The sequence below is a fragment of the Mus musculus genome, chromosome 4 (assembly GCF_000001635.26).
Source record: "Mus musculus strain C57BL/6J chromosome 4, GRCm38.p6 C57BL/6J".
Lineage (NCBI taxonomy): Eukaryota > Metazoa > Chordata > Mammalia > Rodentia > Muridae > Mus > Mus musculus.
The window spans coordinates 147,684,488-147,703,547 of NC_000070.6; the positions used below are offsets into that span (position 1 = coordinate 147,684,488).

Consider the following 19,060-nt stretch of genomic DNA (forward strand, 5'->3'; position numbering starts at 1 on the left):
AATGTTTGTGACTATATGACAAAATCAATACAGATAATAATTTCATAAATTACACAGTGGTTTCCCTGCAGAATGGTTAGACATACATGTATAACTAAATGACATATGTGAAAAAAGTGATAAAGTAAAATGATTTTTATAATGGAAATAACCATATTAAGATGTATAAGAATCATACTAACACTTCATTTTTTATGGATACATTATTACTCATGTGTCTATTACTGCCACAAAAAAGGAATCATCTAAGGTTCTTTTACTTCATTCCTATTCTTTTCTTTTTTTATTTTATTTTATTGTTTTAAATTAGGTATTTTCTTAATTTACATTTCAAATTTTCTTAATTTAAATTTCAAATGCTATGCCAAAAGTCCCTGAGAGCCCCCCACTCCCCTACCCATCCACTCCCACTTCTTGGCCCTGGCATTCCCCCATACTGCGGCATATAAAGTTTGCAAGACCAAGGGGCCTCTCTTCCCAATGATGGCCAACTAGGCCATCTTCTGATACATATGCAGCTCTAGACACGAGCTCCAGAAGTACTGGTTAGTTCATATTGTTGTTCCACCTATAGGTTTGCAGACCCCTTTAGCTCCTTGGGTACTTTCTCTAGCTCCTCCACTGGGGGCCCTCCTGTTCTTTTCTTAATTATTTGAGCTCATCCATCTAACATGGTTAGCGGTTGGACATATAAGTATCATTTAGGATTCTTCACTCAATTTTTATAAAACAGAACTCAGGATTATATTCAGGCTCTATCATAAAAGTGTACCAGAAGTGTAAATCCCTGGAAAGAAGAGATGACTCAGGGGTAAATGGCATTTGCTATTCCTGAAAGGAAACACAGTCTAATTCTGTCTTCACAGCTATAGTGATAAAAACAGCATTGGTACACAGGCAGACAAGTTGATCAATGAAATGGAATTGAAGAACCAGAAATAAAACCACATACTTACACACACGTGATTTTTGACAAAGAAGCCAAAAATATACAATGGAAAAAAGGAAGCATCTTCAATAAATGGTGCTAGTCTAATTTGGCTGTCTGTATGTAGAAAAATGGAAATAGACCCATATTTGTCACCTTGCACAATGCCCAAGTCCAAGTTAATCAAGGACTTGAACATAAAATCAAATACACACAACCTAAAAGAAGAGAAAGTGGGAAAAAGCCTTGAACGCATTAGGCACCAGGGGACATTTCCTAAACAGAACTCGAAGTCTCATGCTCTAAGATCAAGAATTGAGCGGGGCGGTGGTGGTGTATGCCTTAAGAACTTAAGAAGATAACCACCAAAAAACCAAACAACCCAATCAAAAAATGGTGTGTATGACTAAACTGAGAATTCACAACTAAAGACACCCCAATGGCTGAAAACCAACTTAAAGAAATGTTCAAAGTCCTTAGTGATAAGACAAATGCAAATCACAATGACACCTTACAGCAAACAGAATAGCTAAGATCAAAACCTCAGGTGACAACACATGTTGGAGAGGATGCGGAGAAAGAGGAACACTCCTCCATTGCTGGTGGGATTGCAAACCTCTACAACCACTCTGGAAATCAATGTGGAGTTTCCTCAGAAAATTGGAAATAAATAGATCTGAAGTCCCCGCAATACCATTCTTGGGAATATACCCAATATCTCCAAAGACACATACAAATAAATAAGTATAATAAAAAACAAAACAAAACAAAAACAAGGGTGTTTCTCTAAAAAAAAAAAAAAAAAAAAAAAAAAGGCAATCTCTTAAGAAAGACATTATACTATAAAATCTTCAGGGATGTAAAACTAACTAAACCCCAGGCTCATGAAACTAAATAGATATTAGTAAACTTTGATCTTACCCCTCTTTAGCAGGCTTTTAGCAGTTTCAGTCTTCAGTTCTGTAAAACTAGGACTTCCCTAAATATGTGTGTGTGTGTGTGTATATGGGATCTCTTGGAGTTAAGAGTTACAGGTAGTTGTGAGTCACCTGACACAGGTGCTTATAAACAAATTTAGTTCTTCTGCAAGAATACCGAATGTTCCTAAGAACCTACAGCAAAGTTGTGGGCTCATACATGCATGCATGCATACATACATACATACATACATACATACATAATGTAAATGTTCAATAAATTGCAACTATTGTCACAGGGGCATGTGTTCCACTATATTCATAATGGCCTTATCTGTGATAGCCAGAAGCTGGAAACAACCCATATGTCCCATGACAAAAAATGGATACAGAAACTGTGGTTCATTTACACAATGGAATATTACTCAGCTATTAAGAATGAGGACATCCTAAGTTTTTTACGCAAATGGATGGAACTAGACATTATCATCCTGAGAGAGGTAACTCAGACCCAAAAGGACATGCATGGCATATATTCACTAATAAGTGGATATTAGTCATAAAAAAGTCCAGAAAACCCAAGATATAGCCCACAGAACTCAAACAGGTCAACAAGATAAAGGGCCAAAGTGAGGAGGGAGGGAGGGACTGACATGGGAGAAAAAGGTGACAGGGTTGGGGAGAATCATAATCTGATATTGGGTGGGGGAAGAGAACTGAAGCCCTGAGGGTGAGAATAATAAATGGAAACAGGCAACCTTGGGAAATGGGAGATGGGGGACCCTCCAGAATGTACTAGAGACCTGGGAGGTGAGATACTCAAGGAACCCAAAAGGAGGGACCCTAGATTAAATGCCCTACAGTAGTGAGAAAGAACTTTTGGAGCCCACCTCCAACAGAGAAACAGGGCATTGAGTGAGGGATGGGGTTGCCATCCCACAGTCAAAATTCTGACCCATAATTGTTCCTGTCTGAAAGAATTACAGTGATGGAAATGGAGAAGAGCCTGAGGAAAAGAAGGTCCAATAACAGGCCCAAAGTAGGATCCCAAAGTTGCTAAAGAGGCCCAAAGTTGCCTGTTTCCATTCTTTCTGTGGGCCTTAGGGCTTCAGTCCTCTTCCCCCACCCAATATCAGATTATGATTCCCCCCAACCCTGTCACCTTTCAAGGTGAGGCCCCTAGGCCTAACATTATACCTGAGGCTATGGAGCAATCACAAAGACTATCATGACTGTCTTCTGAAACACCCAAGAGCAGTTGGATACAGATGTTTGCACCCAACAAATGGACAGAAGCTCCTGACCCCTATTGTTGAGATAGGGGGAAGCTGGAAGAAGCTGAGGAAGAAGAGCCCCCTGTAGGAGGACCAGCAGTCTCAATTAACCTGAACCCCCAAGACCTCTCAGACACTCGATCATCAACCAGGAAGCATGCACCTGCTAATAAGAGGCCCCTATCACATATGCAGTGGAAGAATGCTGGATCTGGGTTCAATCAGGGAGCATGCATCTCACCCCTGGAGAGATTGGAGGTTCCAGGGTGTTTAGAAGGTGGGGAGGAGGAAGGGATATGGAGACAGAGAGGTGGGCAGGAAGTGTGGGATGTGGAATAGTTAGAGGATGGACAGGGAGGGCAATAAATCTAGAGTGTGGAAAAAATGAAAGGAGGGAAGGAAGGAAGGAAGAAAGGAAGAAAGAGAAAAGAAAAGAGTAATAATAAAATAATCTCTATGTCCAGAAAGTGCATGCAAGCAACATACATAGGAGCTGCTACACTTAAGAACAAAACAAAGCAAACAAACAAAACAAATGTACTTCTGTTTTTTTTTTTTTCATTTTGTTTTGTTTTCTTTTTTAACTAGGAGTAAAGGTTCTAAGGTTTTAAAATGCTGACTCATAATAATCAAGAGAGAACCTGGAGTAAATGTTTGTAATCATTCGTAATTCCTAAGGAAGTAGCTCATGCAAAGTAGGTTTCATCTGCAAAGAGCTATTTAGAGACTTGTCTCCACAGAGTACAGAGCTGTCAGCTTGCATCCATCATTAATAACAAGTCATTCTCTCACCACTCCCATTAGCTCCTTAGGACCCTTTCCCACCTAAGGTAGGTTCTCTGCATCTGTCCACCATGATTGCTCTTCAGAATCTCAACCTACATGAACCATAGCTACAGGAAGGGGAAAAACATGGAGTAGGAGAGCCTTATAACTCCAAATAAAAGAGCAAAGTCATTAAATGGGATATTCCTTTATGCTTTTGAATAGGAGTCTTCAGCACAGTATCCCATCAACATCTATAGAAAATTCTTACTGATATAAACCACATGATGCAACATAGACATAGCAATCAGAATGCTTAAAGCCTATCTGAAAATTGCTGGGAGCATTTATAACTCAGAACATGCTTAGAATTCACCTTATTTCATTTGACCTGCAGAAACAGTACATGTATTTATTAAGTGTGTTGTACTTTTCTACAGAAAACCACATCATGCAATGAGTCAATCTAAATGGCAAATATCATGGATTTCTTCAATATGATAAACTTGTCATCATATTTACTTATAACCATTCATATCAGTGTCTAATGCACACTGTTGAGAAGAAAAGTGTAGCTTTCTAACTTACTCCTCCTTCAAGATGGACTTGTTTCTGCTTTACTTGCATGCAAAACTTGGTGTGAGGTCATTTATCAATTGAAACTTACCTGGGCTATTTAAAAGGTAGAATGTTACAATTCATCTCATAAAAATCTGCTTAAAACTTCATGTGAATGCTAAATCATTGTTGGACGTATAGGTCAATCCAGCTACTGAGTGCCAGAGAGAAATTAGTGTTCAGGACCTTATAGCACCAAAGAACATGCTTTTAAGCTTGTCCCTGTGACTATATCCTCTCTTAGATCTGCTTCCTGCTTTCTCTACAAGCTTCCAACAAGCAGATCCATTATGAGCTAACACATGGACTCTTAACTGATTAGGCTAAACAATTCTTCAATTCCCTATGCCTTGTGGAAAGACCTTCCCATACACATGCAGAAGCATGTCATACTATTCTTCTAGACTGCTTTTAGACAATTTTAATATTAAATTGTTCATTTTATTTTATTTTGTTTAGCCTTATTTATGAATGTTCGTCCTGTATGTGTATGAGTGTGCCACGCTTGCATGCTTTCTCTCAGTGGACATCAGAAGAGGAGGTCAGATTCCCACAAACTGGAAGTCTAGGTGGTTATGGAACGTGATGTGGTGCTAACAGTCTAATCCTGTTCCTTTGCAGGAGCAACAACTTCTCTTCAAATTTCATCCATCTCTAAACATGTAACATATAACCCAATTTATGTTAGTCATGATTGATTCTTGTTTAATAACCATGAACTATTCTATAGTGCGGGAACATGACTAATCAGTGGTGAGGATTAAGATCTGAGTCTCATGCTTATTCCTTACATTAAGAAAATGGTGGAATCTGATACAATTCATTTTCCTTCTGGGGCAGATTTCTTGGTTGATGGGATGCTGGACAACAGCATTTTCATGTATTATAAATTCCTTCACAATTAAGGTGCCTCCTCATAAAAGTTATATCTAGATACTTCATTGATAGGATAAATCTTCTTTTCTCACATTACAATGAACACATAATAGTCTCCAGCTCTGGGCTCCATGGATACAAAATATTTTTATCATACATAGGGATCATTCCTAATTGTTAAAATATTGATATGAAGGGTCAGCTGTCCTTTAACATATCCAGGCTTCACATTCCTCTCACTCTCTTTCCTGTACTGTTTCTTGTGTCCTATGCAACACTTCCAGATGATTTTTAATTTTTAAATAAAGTTTATTTATTTCAATTTTTTAGGGAACATGGTTGTCTTAGTTAGGGTTTTACTGCTGTGAACAGACACCATGACCAAGGCAAGTCCTATAAAAAACATTCAATTGGGGCTGGCTTACAGGTTCAGAGGTTCAGTCCATTATCATCAAGGTGGGAACATGGCAGCATCTAGGCAGGTATGGCGCAGGAGGAGCTGAGAGTTCTATGTCTTCATCCAAAGGCTGCTAGTGGAAGACTGACTTCCAGGCAACTAGGGTGAGGATCTTATACTCACACCCACAGTGACACACCCATTCCAACCAGGTCACACCTATTCCAACAAGGCCACACCTTCAGATGGTGCCACTCCCTGGTCCAAGGATATACAAACCATCACAATGATCTTTGACTGCATGTAGCTCTGTAGACTTCAGAAATGCAGAAACTATAGCACCCAGACAATGGTAAAAGATATTCTGGAAGGAAGAAAAGTCCCCAGGCAGTTACAGGAACCTGAACCTGCATAGTGCAAGAAGACGTGCCCTTAACTGGAGAGCCACATCTTTGATTCTCAATTAGCTGCTGTGGAGACATAAATCAATAAATATTGGGACAGGATTCATGGAGCATGAAGGCTACCTTCTTAGAGTGCCAGGGTAAGTGCCAGCACAGTCAGGAAAGATAAGTGAGGTGAGAAAGATATTTTGAGAAATTTAGAAGTAGGACACTGGTTGTGAAAGACATTTTCACATAATTATGTACATGAGGGCTTACAAGCATGAAAATGAGTCACTCGAAAATAGGAAAAAAGAAAACATCTTCAATAACCAGTGCTGGTCTAACTGGCAGTCTGCATGTAGGAAAATGAAAATAGATCCATATTTGTCACCTTGCACAAAGCTCAAGTTCAAGTGGATCAAGGACATCAACATAAAACAAGACACAATCCAGGAAATAGAAGATAAAGTGGGAAAGAGCCTCAAACTTACTGTCACAGGGGGAATTTCCTAAAAAAACTCCAATGGCTCAGGCTCTAAGGTCAGGAATTGACAAATGGGACCTCATGAAACTAGAAAACTTTTGTAAGGCAAAGGACATAGTAAATAGGACAAAGTGGCAACCTACCGATTGGCAAAAAAATCTTCTCTATCCCCACACTTGATAGAGGGCTAATATCCACTATATATAAAAGATACAAGAAGGTAACCACCAAGAAACCAAACAACCCAATCAAAAACTGGGGTAGATACCTAAACAGAGAATTCACAATGGAGCAACTGTGGAAGGCTGAGAAACTTCAAAAGAAATGTTCAAAGTCCTTAGAGATCAGGAAATATAAATCAAAACAACACTGAGATTCCACCTTACGCCAATCAGAATGGCTAAGATAAAAACTCAGGTGACAGCACATGCTGGCCAAAATGTGGAGAAAGAGGACCACTCCTCCATTGCTTGTGGAATTGGAAACTGGTAAAACCATTCTGGAAATCAATCTGGAACTTCCTCAGAAAATTGGAAATAGATATACCTGAAAACCCAGCTATACCACTCTTGGGCATATACACAAAAGATGCCCCACCATGACACAGAGGCATCTTGTGTTCCACTATGTTCAGAGTGGCCTTGTTTGTGATAGCCACAAGCTAGAAACAAACCAGATACCCCACAATGGGCGAACTGATACAGAAATATGGTTCATTTTCACAATGGAATATTATTCATCTATTGAGAACAATGACATCATGAGCTTTGCAGGCAAATGGATTGAACTAGCAAATTGCATCCTGAGTGAGGTAACTCAGACCCGAAAGGACATGCATAATGTGTACTCACTAATAAATAGATATCAGCCAAAAAAAAAAAGTATATAATACAACCTAAATGACTAAAGAAGGTTAAAAAGCTCAAGGTTCCAAGTAAAGATGTCTCAATCCCACTTGGGAGAGAGAAGAAAGCAGTCATTGGGAAAAAAGGAAGGAGGGACCTGAGTGGGAGCAGGGACAGATAGGGGAAGGGGAAACATGATCAGGTATTGTGAGGGATTGGGGGGAGGACCTCAGGGGAGACCCTGAGGACCAGTAGAAAAAATGGAAATAGACAGCCTCAGGAGGTAGGCTATATAGAGTTTCATCTCACAGGTTCCAAAGACCTAGGAGGTGAGAGACTCCCAGGACTCAGAGGGAGAGACCTTGGATAAAGTGCTCTACAGTGGTGAGGTGGAACTTGTAGAGTCCACCTCCAGTGGAAGGACAGGTATCAAGTGGAGTTGCTGTCCTATACGCATAATCTTTGATCCAGAATTGTTCCTATTTGAAGGAACTGCAGGGACAAAACTTGAGAAGAACATGAGAGAAAGGAGGTCCATGGACAGGCCCAAATTAGGATTCAGATCAAGGAAGGGGAGGCACAGGGCCATGACACTGATACTGATACTGTGGTATGACAGGAGCCTGGCATGGCTGCCCTCTAAGAAGTCTAGCAAGTAACTGAGTCAGATGCAGATTCTAGCACGCAACCAAGGGATGGAAGCCAAGGACCCCTGTGGTTGAATTGGGGAAAAGCCAGAAGCAGCTGAGGAGGAGGGTGGCCCCATCAATATGCCAGCAGTCTCAATACCAAAGAAATCAGATAATGCAAATTCTCTACCAGAATGTTTCTCTGTGAATATTCTAACAATAGTAATATGCATGAAATGAATATAATCCCTAGTTCATGTGATGGAAAATTTACTGACAACAGGAATTTCTATAAAACAGAAATTAGAGATGCAGGGAAAAATACATTACTGTCATAAATTTACACTATGTAAAACTTGATGCCCTGGGCATTTTTAGACAGCATCAAGTGTGTAATAAAAAATGGGCATAGGAATACATAAATTTTTAGGGAATAATGAGGACATTTTTCAAAGTATGTCACTTTATGATTCTTACCGGAAACATGCAGGCTGAATATTGTTGTCATTTCTACCAGCAACAGACCATAAATTCCTGCTCCAGTGACAGATGTTGTACTTTAAATTCAAAAGTAAGAAATACATAAAATAAATGTGTGTCCTGCAATTGTTTTGTCTAATTGTATAACAGGAAAAGCACATCTTCCATTTCATGGAGACTGAACAAGAGCTCATTCTAGAATGGGAAGAATAACCCATGGGTTTACCTACTTCCACCATGAAGTCAATATGAACACTAGGGCTTCGACTTTAAATCTTGCAACTGACATTTCCTCAAATACACACCTGATTCTGAATAGACACAATTCCACAGGCTTGAGCCTTCCAGTCAAAGTTTACTATCACTTGTTTCATCACATCTGTTTTAAAGCAGATAAACTCAAATAGCAACATGCAGTGTTCAAACATTGGCACTCTTGAGTACTAGAAGACCATAGCATTCTAGCCTCACATTCCCGAGGAAAGTCTCTCAGATATTGGATTCCTGCACTCCCATCTGTATCTGTCTATTGTCACATCTAAGTGCTGTAACAATGTTTATCTCTTTCCAGCTGTCTTGTCCTAGCCCTTACCATCAAAAGAGGTGATATTATATTAGCATACAGTAGTACTAAATATTTATCCATAGCTTAAAATCAGGAGAGCATGGAATCATATTTTTCAAGCCCTGAGAGAAAATAACTGGCAACTGTAATGTTAAATTCAGAAAAGTGGCTACAAGTATTGACAGTTTAAAACATATATTTGAACATAGTGTGTGATATAAGTTTAGACACCTTTTTACTCAAAAACCTACATAGAAAATAGTCTAATGAAAATACGCACAAAAATAATAAGACATAAAATTTTCATGAGAACTTTGGAAATAAGACATTTTTTTGTGAAGAATGAATGAATATAAGAACACTAGGAAATATTCCTCATGTACTACATAGTAAAGCTCTTTCCCATACAAGGAATGGAGACAATAGGAACCATATTTCTGCCACTCATAATGCCCGCAAACCTTCTAGATTGCAAAGTCTAAGGAATACAGTCTCGCAAAAAAAGATTTTCATTGACCACTCATCAAAGAAGTTCACAATGAAACTCTTGGTAGAAGTCAGAATAGATAGCACAGCTATCTACATAATGAAGACTATTATTTGTGAATCTTGGTTTTCAGTTCAGGAAGAAATTCTGCCAAACTAAACTATTGTGTAGGGATATTCAAGCCTGTTCTGACTTAGGGTGTGGTTCAGCACAAGGCACACAGCTTTCCTCACTGTGGTTGGAATACAAGCAAGCCTTTAGGATTTGCTCTAATCCCAAACAACGAAAGTACATTTACTAAGTAGAAGGAGGTGCACATGTTTGAAACTGTTGTCTAATTGAATGGCAGAAAATGTGAAATATCAGAGAAAGATCTTAGAGAACAGGATATGCCCAACACTCCTGAGATGAGAGAGGAAGGGGAAGTTACTTAAGGGAGAGAAAGACAGTACAGGAAGAAGAGAATGGTAAAGGAATACAGTAGAGTGCATGGGCAGCAGTACAGTACACTTGAGAGAGTAGAGCCACAGAGAGGGAGAAGGAAACAGTTTTACTGGGAGAGTTTTACAGAGTCAGATTGAAGAGGGAACATGCTAGGCACAGGCAAAGACAGAATGAGCAGGAGCCAGAAGATTTAAAAAAGATTGTTACAGTTAATTTAAGGCCAAGCAGAGCAATTCAGTGTGAGAACCAGGCTGAATGAGTCAGCTGGGAGAGTAGTTTGAGCCTGAACAGCTGAGTTGAACCATCCAGTTAAGAGTTGAAATGAGGCTGGGCAGTGGTGGTGCATGCCTTTAATCCCAGCACTTTTCTGAGTTCGAGGCCAACCTGGTCTGCAGAGTGAGTTCCAGGGCAGCCAGGACTCTACACAGAGAAACCCTGTCAGAAAAACCAAAAAAATAAAAAAATTTTTTAAAAAGGAGTTGAAAGGGACAAACAAGAAAGGGGGAACTTAATCAGCAGGAAATCTCAGAGGCTGAAAACACTCTAGGACTACATAACATTATTTAGAGGCTAGAGGCTTTCAGGACTAGGCCATGGTAATTAGCAGAGGCAGTAAGCCTCCCAGACAATAATTATAATAGGAGAATAAAGGTTAGTTTTACTGTCCTGTGGAAAATCTAATACCACTCACTATAAAAGCTTTCTAGAATGTAAGAAGAGAAGAAACACACCTCAGAAAACAAATGGAAAGAGACTTGAAACTAAACCAAACAGTCCAGAAAAGTGATTATTCCATCCTTTTTTTTTCATTTTTTATTTGATATTTTCTTCATTTGTATTTCAAATGTTAACCACTTTCCTAATTTCCTGTCCAAAAATCCCCTACGCAATTGCCCCCCCCCCCAACCAACCTACCCTCTATGGCTTCCTAGCCCTGGTGTTCCCCTTTACTCTGGCATAGAATTTTCACAGGACCAAGGACCTCTCCTCCCATTGATAACTGAGTAGGCCATCATCAGCTACATATGTAGCTAGAGCCAGGAGTCGCACCACATGTTTTCTTTGGTTGGTGGTTTAGTCTCAAGGAGCTCTAGGTATACTGGTTAGTTCATATTTTTGTTCCTACTATGGGGCTGTAATCCCCTTCAGCTCTTTGGGTAATTTCTCTAGCGATTTCATTGGGGAATGTACACTGTCCAATGGATGACTGTGCGCACCCACTTCTGTATTTGTCAGGCACTAATAGAGCCTCTCAGGAGACACCTATATCAGCCTCCTGTCAGCAAGCTCTTGTTGGTATCCACAATAAAATAAGGCCAAATTCAACCAACTGCATCAGTGTGAACACAATTCAAGGACTTAAACTCGTGTAGACTGGACCGAAGATGTGATTCAGAGAGCAAGTGCATCTTCTGGAGAAGAACAACTCAGATCAGACCATCCACTCTGTCAACAAATACTGTGGATGGACTCTCTGGTGGTAGCATTCAGTGTCCAGAAACTGCTATGCAGACTGGAGCAGGAGGCAGAGTTATCAATGGCCATACCCAGATTTGTATCCTGTGTGCTACAATCTCAATCTGCCAGGCAAGGCATGGCCGCCAGTATCATAGTGGCAAGGCTATCTGTGGGTAACAAAAGGCTTTCCTGTTCAAGCTGAGGCTGGCTCCTCAGGAGAAACATACATAGACTAAACAGAGAATCTGGCTAAAATCCAATAAGGAAGGTCACAGGCCCTGGGAGGGAATCCAGGACTGACATCTGCTTCATGTGTAAATGTCCCTTTTCAAACACATTAACTGATGCTGATTTCAGTCTGGGTAAAAGAAACTTTGATTTCAATGGGCAACAGCAATTTCCCAGCATCAAAATTAATTAAATATTGACATGAAGTGACAGCTGACAGCACTGCCTAACATGGGAAATCCATATCATCATGTCTAATATTCTTAGTGAAATCTTTCAGAATCATTAATGAAATAGAAGCTGGCAAAACCAATTCATGTCCTCTTTGTACTGGCAGGTGAGCCCCACCCCACCCCTTGTTCAAAGCCTCTAACACACTTGGATGCTTCAATAGAGTCTCTTTGGCCTTTACCATATTAGGGCTCTTAGATTTGATTTCTATTTATGCAGATTTGGCTGAGAAAATGGAGACCCGAAAATGGGAAAATATCATTCAAACAGAACCTGGAACTTTTCATGTGACAAAAATGAAAGACACCAACACCAGGCAAAAGGATAAACATGAAGGAAAGAGAAGATATCATGAGAATGTCTCTTTTTCCCTGAGGATTTCAGTTTACCCTAGAGACAGTCACACATTTTACACAGAGTCCTTTTCCCAGAAACACTGAGGAAGGAAGAATGTAAGAAAACTATTGTGACACGCAGGATCCAAACCATTGAACTTCTTCAACAAGAGATCACTGAAAAAAAAGCCGTGAACGCAGGGTCTAAGCATTACCACACCTGCAAGAAGTCCAGAGTGCCGCACTCAACAAACCATGAATGTGTATGGGCAAAGTGCTTTTCATGAAACAAGGAGTCATTTTTCTTAAGAAAGTGAGCAATCATAATTATTTCAAAGGTACTGTCTATTTATGTCCTAATCCATAGTAAGTTTTCTATTTATAAAAATAGCTTGGCCTAGATTCTTCCTCTCACAGCATGCAGGGCTGAACCTTGGAAGTATTCAAAGAATTCAAGAGGAAAGGCTAACTGGGGTAACTATTAACATATCAATGAAGATAGGGATTGGGATGGTACTTTCTAGGCTCCTGGTTAACTCTTGGCCTGACCTCTATTCTTCTTCTCATTTTCAATTCCCTTCCCCCCACCAGATGAACTGGTTCAGTCTGGACCCAAAGAGATAACTCTGAATGTTTTCTCCCTAATGCTGAAATGCCAAAAATTAACCTCACCACCAGCCCAAGAACCAGGTATCTTCTTGCAGCTCTGCAGGTTGCATGTCTTAGGAAAATAATAAAGCCTCACAGAAAACAGGGCATATAAAACTGGCAGTAGGAAGTGACCGAAGTCCATCTCTTGGTCAAGATGTAATATTTTAAAAAGCTTTCCAACATCATAGAATTGCTTTTTCTCTGACGACACTCAGGGTTAACAGAACCTACTATATATCTTCTCCTCAGTTGTACATTGCTGCAATCCAGTCTTCATGCTTCAATGAAAGCTAAGGTGTAACATTAATAACTAAGACTATGAAGACGCATCTCTGAATGCTGTATTTACATCAAAGACTACATATACCTCAGTGTGAAACTAACGGAGACTATAACGTTGTTAGCTTAATGTTAATATTTACAGCCATATGATAGTGCTTTATAACATAATTTTCTAATACAATCAAATCTTCACCAATTCCCCATATGACAAATATCTACAAAGCTCTCTCAGGATGCCTACTCAGTTCCCTGGAGAAAGGGAAATGAAATGGCAAATGGAGGAACAGGGGAGTTAAGAAAGCATGAAGGAATTTGAATTACAGGAGCTTTATAAACGCTTTTGCAAAGACAAACCTCTTGGTATGAAAACTCCAGATGCAGCCAAGGTTCTATGAGGATACTTTAGAAAAATATTCTGGCAACCAGAAAATTGATTAAAACATCACCATGAACCCAATTCACAGGATCTCAAACTTCCTGACGTTAAGATATCCACAACAGAATTTTAAGAGTGGCAACAGAAAATGCACCCCTGCTCCACAAGCCTGCCCTGCTCCTGCCCATTTCCCAGCCCAACAGCTCCTCTGACCTGGAAGGTGACAGGACCAGCTGCTGAATATCCTAGGAGGCCAACAAGGAAATTTTCAGGTTCTGCAAATACTAGGCACTAGTCTCCCTCCAGGACTTCCTGACAGCCAGGACGAGGCAGCCAAGGTACAGGGAGAATGCTGAAAAGGCAGAACTTCCTGTCACTTCTACCTGGCTCCTCAAAGCCCCTCCTTCTGAACCTGCCCAATATTCAGCAGCTTCCTGCAATTCTTCTAAGCCCACCTACTTCAGGACCTTTTAATTAATTAGCTTCCCAGTTCTTCACAGCAATTTTTATTGTTTTGGATTTTTAATTGCTTGCTTACTTAATTCATTGATTGGTTGGTTGATTCTTTGTTTTTATTTTGTCTTTTTCTTAAACTTATCTAATCATGCATGAAGCCCACCCTCCCCAGCAGGAACCACTCCTCCAACTCTGTCGCAGGCTGCCTTTCACACAACTTCTCTGGACCTACTCTGCACAGCTTCCCCACAATGTTGCTGCCAGACTAGACCAGAGCTGGATGTACTAGGACACTGCACCTGGGTTCTGAGAGTTTTACAGAATCAGACTGAAGAGAGAACATGCTAGGAACAGGTAAAGACAGAATGAGCAGGAGAAAGAGAAGGAGCCAGAAGATGAGAAAAGATTTCTACAGTTAATTTAAGGCCAAGTGGAACAATTCAGTGTCTGAGAGAAGAACTCAGATCGGAGAGGAGTTTGAGCTGGAAAAACCAAATCGAATCAGCTAGTTAAGCATTGAGAAGGAATAAGAAAGGGGGAGCTTGCCAGGCATGGTGTCACATGCCTTTAATCCCAGCACTTGGGAGGCAGAGGCAGATGGATTTCTGAGTTCGAGGCCAGCCTGGTCTACAGAGTGAGTTCCAGGACAGTCAGGGCTACACTGAGAAATCCTGTCTCAAAAAGCAGCAAATTTCAGGGGCTGAAAACACACTAGGCCTACATAATGTTGTATGGAGAGTAGAAGATTTTATGACTAGGCCTAGGTTAATAGATGTAGGCAGGAATCCTTCCAAAATACATTGACAATAGGAGAATGAAACTTACTTATACAGCCCTGTGGTTAAAAGTAGACACTGCTCAGTATAAAAGCTCTCAAGGATAGAAGAGAAGAAACATACCTCAGAAATAAGGCAAACAGACTCAAAACTAAACCAACCAGTACACAGAAGGTCAAAAATAATTATTCCACTCTAATGGGGAGTAATGCAACACAGAACATCAATAAGAACACAGGTCAAGGACAGGAAAACATTTAGAGTGGACAGAATAGGTGATTCAGAAAGCAAGTAGACCTTCTGGAGAAAACCACCTCATATCAGACCATTCACTCTCAGCAGACATCTTGGTCACCCTGGCGGTAACTTCCATAGTGACAAAAACTGCTAGGGAAATTGGGGCAGAAATCAGAGTCATCAGTGTCTATACTCAGGTTTCAACCTACTTGCTGCAATCTGAATCAGTCAGACAAGGCATGGATATTTTTATGATACTAGCAAGACTGTGGGTAACAGGTTTTCTATTTCAACTCCACGGGAAAAAAAAAATCCATAGATTACAGTGAAAACCTGCCTAAAAATCCAGTAAGCAAGGTCACAGGCCCTAGGAGGGACTCTACTGCTGACATTTGCTTTATGTATAAATTGCCCTTGTCACACCCATAGCCTAATGCTGCTTTCAATCCGGATAAAAGAAACTTTTATTTCAATGGGCAACAGCAATTTCCCAGGATCAAAATTAATTAAATACTGACATCAAGTGACAGCTGACAGCACTGCCTTCCATGGTAAATCCATATCATCACATCTAATATTATTCTTTTCCAGAATCATTAAGGAAATAGAATCTGCCAAAATCAAATATATGTTCTCTTTCTACTAACAGGTGAGCCCAACTCCACCCATTGTTAAATACCTCTAACATACCTGGATCCTTTGTGAGAGTCTCCTTGACTTTAACCATCCAGAGTTCTTAGTGTTGATTTACAGTTATGGAGATTTGACTGAGCATATGGAGACCCGAAAATGGGAAAATATTGTTTAGAATGAACATGGAACTGTTCATGGAACAAAAATGAAAGATGTCAATACCCGAGAAAAGGATAAACATGTAGTAAAGAGAAGATATCATGAGAATGCCTATTTTTCTCCGAGTATTTCAGTTTACCCTAAAGATGTGAGAGTCAGCCACACAGTTAACACACATACAGAGTTTTTTTCCAAGCAACACAGAAGAGGAGGAGGAAGACTAAGAAAATTATTCTGATCCAGAATCCAGACAGTAATCCAGTAAGTAAGCAATGAAAATTATTCAAAAGATGCTGACTAATTTTGTCTTAATCCAAAGTAAAAGCAGGGCGGTGGTGGCACACGCCTTTAATCCCAGCATTTGGGAGGCAGAGGCAGATGGATTTCTGAGTTCGAGGCCAGCCTGGTCTACAAAGTGAGTTCCAGGACAGCCAGAGCTACACAGAAAAACCCTGTACCGAAAAAACCAAAAACAAAACAAAACAAAAAATCCATACTCAATTTTCCACTTATTAAAATATCTACTCCTGAAATCATCACCACACAGCATGCTGGGCTGAACCTTGGAAAAATTCAAAGAAAGTCAGGAAGAATGGCTACCTGGGGTATCTGTTAACATATCAATGAAGTCATAGTTGGATAGATGCTTTCTTGGCTGCTGGTTATCTCTTGACCTGCCCCTCTATCCTCCAACACATCCTCAATTCCCCTCCCCCACCTGCCTGCCTCAGTCTGGACCCAACCAGTTATCTCTGAATGCTTTCTCCCTCAGACTAAAATGCCAAAAATTAACCTCACCACCAGCACAAGAACCAGGTATCTTCTTGAAGTGCTGCGGGTTGCATGTCTTAGGAAAATGATAAAGCCTCATAGGAAACTATAATGGCCTATAAGATGCCTGTAGCATGTGACCAAAGTCTATCTCTTGGTCAGGATGTATTATTTGATAAAGCTGGCCCACATAGAGAAATTGGTTTTTCTCTGGCGACACTCAGGGTTAACAGAACCTACTATATATCTTCAAGTCTGATAATCTGTCTCACACACATTCTCTATGAATGATTATTATTCACCTGACTGCATTTTCTTTTCAGGGTCTTCTTTCTTTCTTTCTTTTTTCTTTTTTTGTATTTATAACCACCTATTGAATTCAATTTTCATGTCCTATGTTGTCCTCATTTCCTTAAGGAAATTTCTCCTCACAAGTAACTTGCTGCAATCCTGTCTTCATGTTTTATTCAAACCTAAGGTGTGACATTAATAACAAAGCATATATAGACACATTTCTCAATGATGTATTTACATCAAAGTATGCATATACTTCTGTGTTTAGCTAACGGAGACTATAACTTTGCTTGTTAATGTTAATATTTACAGCCATATGATGGTGCTTTATAAGGAATATTTTCTAATTCGATCAAATCTGCACTGGTCCCTATATGACAAAAACCTACAAAGTTCTCTCGGGATGCCTATTCAGTTCCCTGGAGAAAGGGAAATTAAATGGCAAATGGAGGAACAGGGGAGTTAAGAAAGCATGAATGAGGGCTGGTGAGATCCTCAGTGGGTAAGAGCACCCGATTGCTCAGCAGAAGGTGTGAAGTTCAAATCCCAGCAACCACATGGTGGCTCACAACCACCCATAATGAGATCTGATGCCCTCTTTTGGTGTGTCTGAAGACAGCTACAGTGGACTTATATATAATAAATAAATCTGATCTAAAAAAGAAAAAGAAAAAGAAAAAAAAAAAAGAAAGCATGAATGAATTTGAATTCGAGGAGCTTTATTAAGGCCTTTGCAAAGACAACCCTCCTGGTATACAAAGTCCAGAGAGGGCCAAGGATCTACAGGGTTGCTTTAGAAAAATATTCTGGCAACCATAAAATCAATTAAATCATCACCAAAACTCAATTCACAAGAACTCAAACTTCCTGATAATGGTAAGATATCCACAACAGAATTGTAAGAGTGGCAACAGAAAATGCACCCCTGCTCCACACACCTGTCCCACTCCTACCCGTTTCCCAGCCCAACAGCTTTTCTGACCTGGAAGGTGACAGGACCAGCTGCTGAATATCCTAGGAGGCCAGCACAGCAACTCTAGCTTAAGGAAGTTTTCAGGTTCTGCAAACACTAGGCACTAGTCTCCCTCCATGACTTCCTGACCATGAGGCAGCCGAGATACATCGAGAATGCTGGAATGGTGGAACTTCCTGTCACTTCCTCCTGGTTCCTCAGAGCCACTCCTTCTGGACACGCCCAATACTCAGTAGCTTCCTGCCATTCTTCTAAGCATACCTCCTTCAGGACTTTTTAATTAATTAGCTTCCCAGTTCTTCAGGGCAATTTTGTTGGTTTGGATTTTTGCTTGCTTGCTTGCTTACTTACTCAATTCATTGATTGATTTTTTGATTGATTGATTCTTTGTTTTTATTTTGTCTTTTTCTTAAACTTATCTAATCATGCAGGAGGCCCACCCTCCCCATCAGGAACCACTCCTCCAACTCTGTTATGGAAACACAACTTCTCAGGACCTACTCTGCTCAGCTTTCCACAAGGTTGCTGCCAGACTAGACCAGAACTGAATGTAGTAGGACACTGCACCTGGGTTCTGAATCCTTCAGATACAATAGATCCTGCTTAACTTCTCACATTGGGAGTCTAGACTCCTGGGCTAAAAATGCACACAATTAAGCAGACCCTCTGAATTCTGATGCTCAATACCCAAAACAAAGTAAAACTAACATAAAATGTCTTTGGCTCAAACTATCAACTGTGTATGTATCTTGTAAAGAGAGCAATTTACATGATATCCTAGGTAAAGAATTGAAAACCCAGGGTCATGATCAAAGAGATCAAAGTGTGTAAGCCACATATATCAACTGAAAGAGGACAGGAACAAAATGATTTGTGGGCAAGAGAATAATAGCAAATGCCTGAAAGAAAGGAGGACAACATAGGATATGAAAATTTTGTTCAATATGTGCTTAGAAATAAACAAGGAAAAGAACCTAAAAGAAAATGCAGTAAGGCAAATAATAATAACTCATAGAGAACGTGTTAGAGACAGATTATTAGACTTGGACAAAAGGTAGAGGAGCTGGATACCTTAGTCAAAGAAAATGATGAATTAAAATGATGT

General features: G+C 40.0%; 1 protein-coding gene across 2 annotated transcripts in view; it reads right to left on the minus strand.

The window, feature by feature from the left end:
- Positions 1–18,144, minus strand: part of Zfp534 (zinc finger protein 534) — a 28,407-nt gene extending 10,263 nt beyond the window's left edge. Inside the window, exon 1 of one of the 2 annotated variants that reach the window (NM_001127188.2) lies at positions 17,965–18,144. Coding sequence is in view for 1 of the 2 variants with exons in the window: in XM_017319901.1 (XP_017175390.1) it covers positions 8,597–8,627 (31 nt within the window). In the remaining variant the exon portion in view is untranslated. Of the gene's footprint in view, positions 1–8,596; positions 8,633–17,964 lie in introns of those variants that run through there. The other variant, XM_017319901.1, reaches the window with a different exon arrangement.
- Positions 18,145–19,060: the final 916 nt, after the last annotated feature.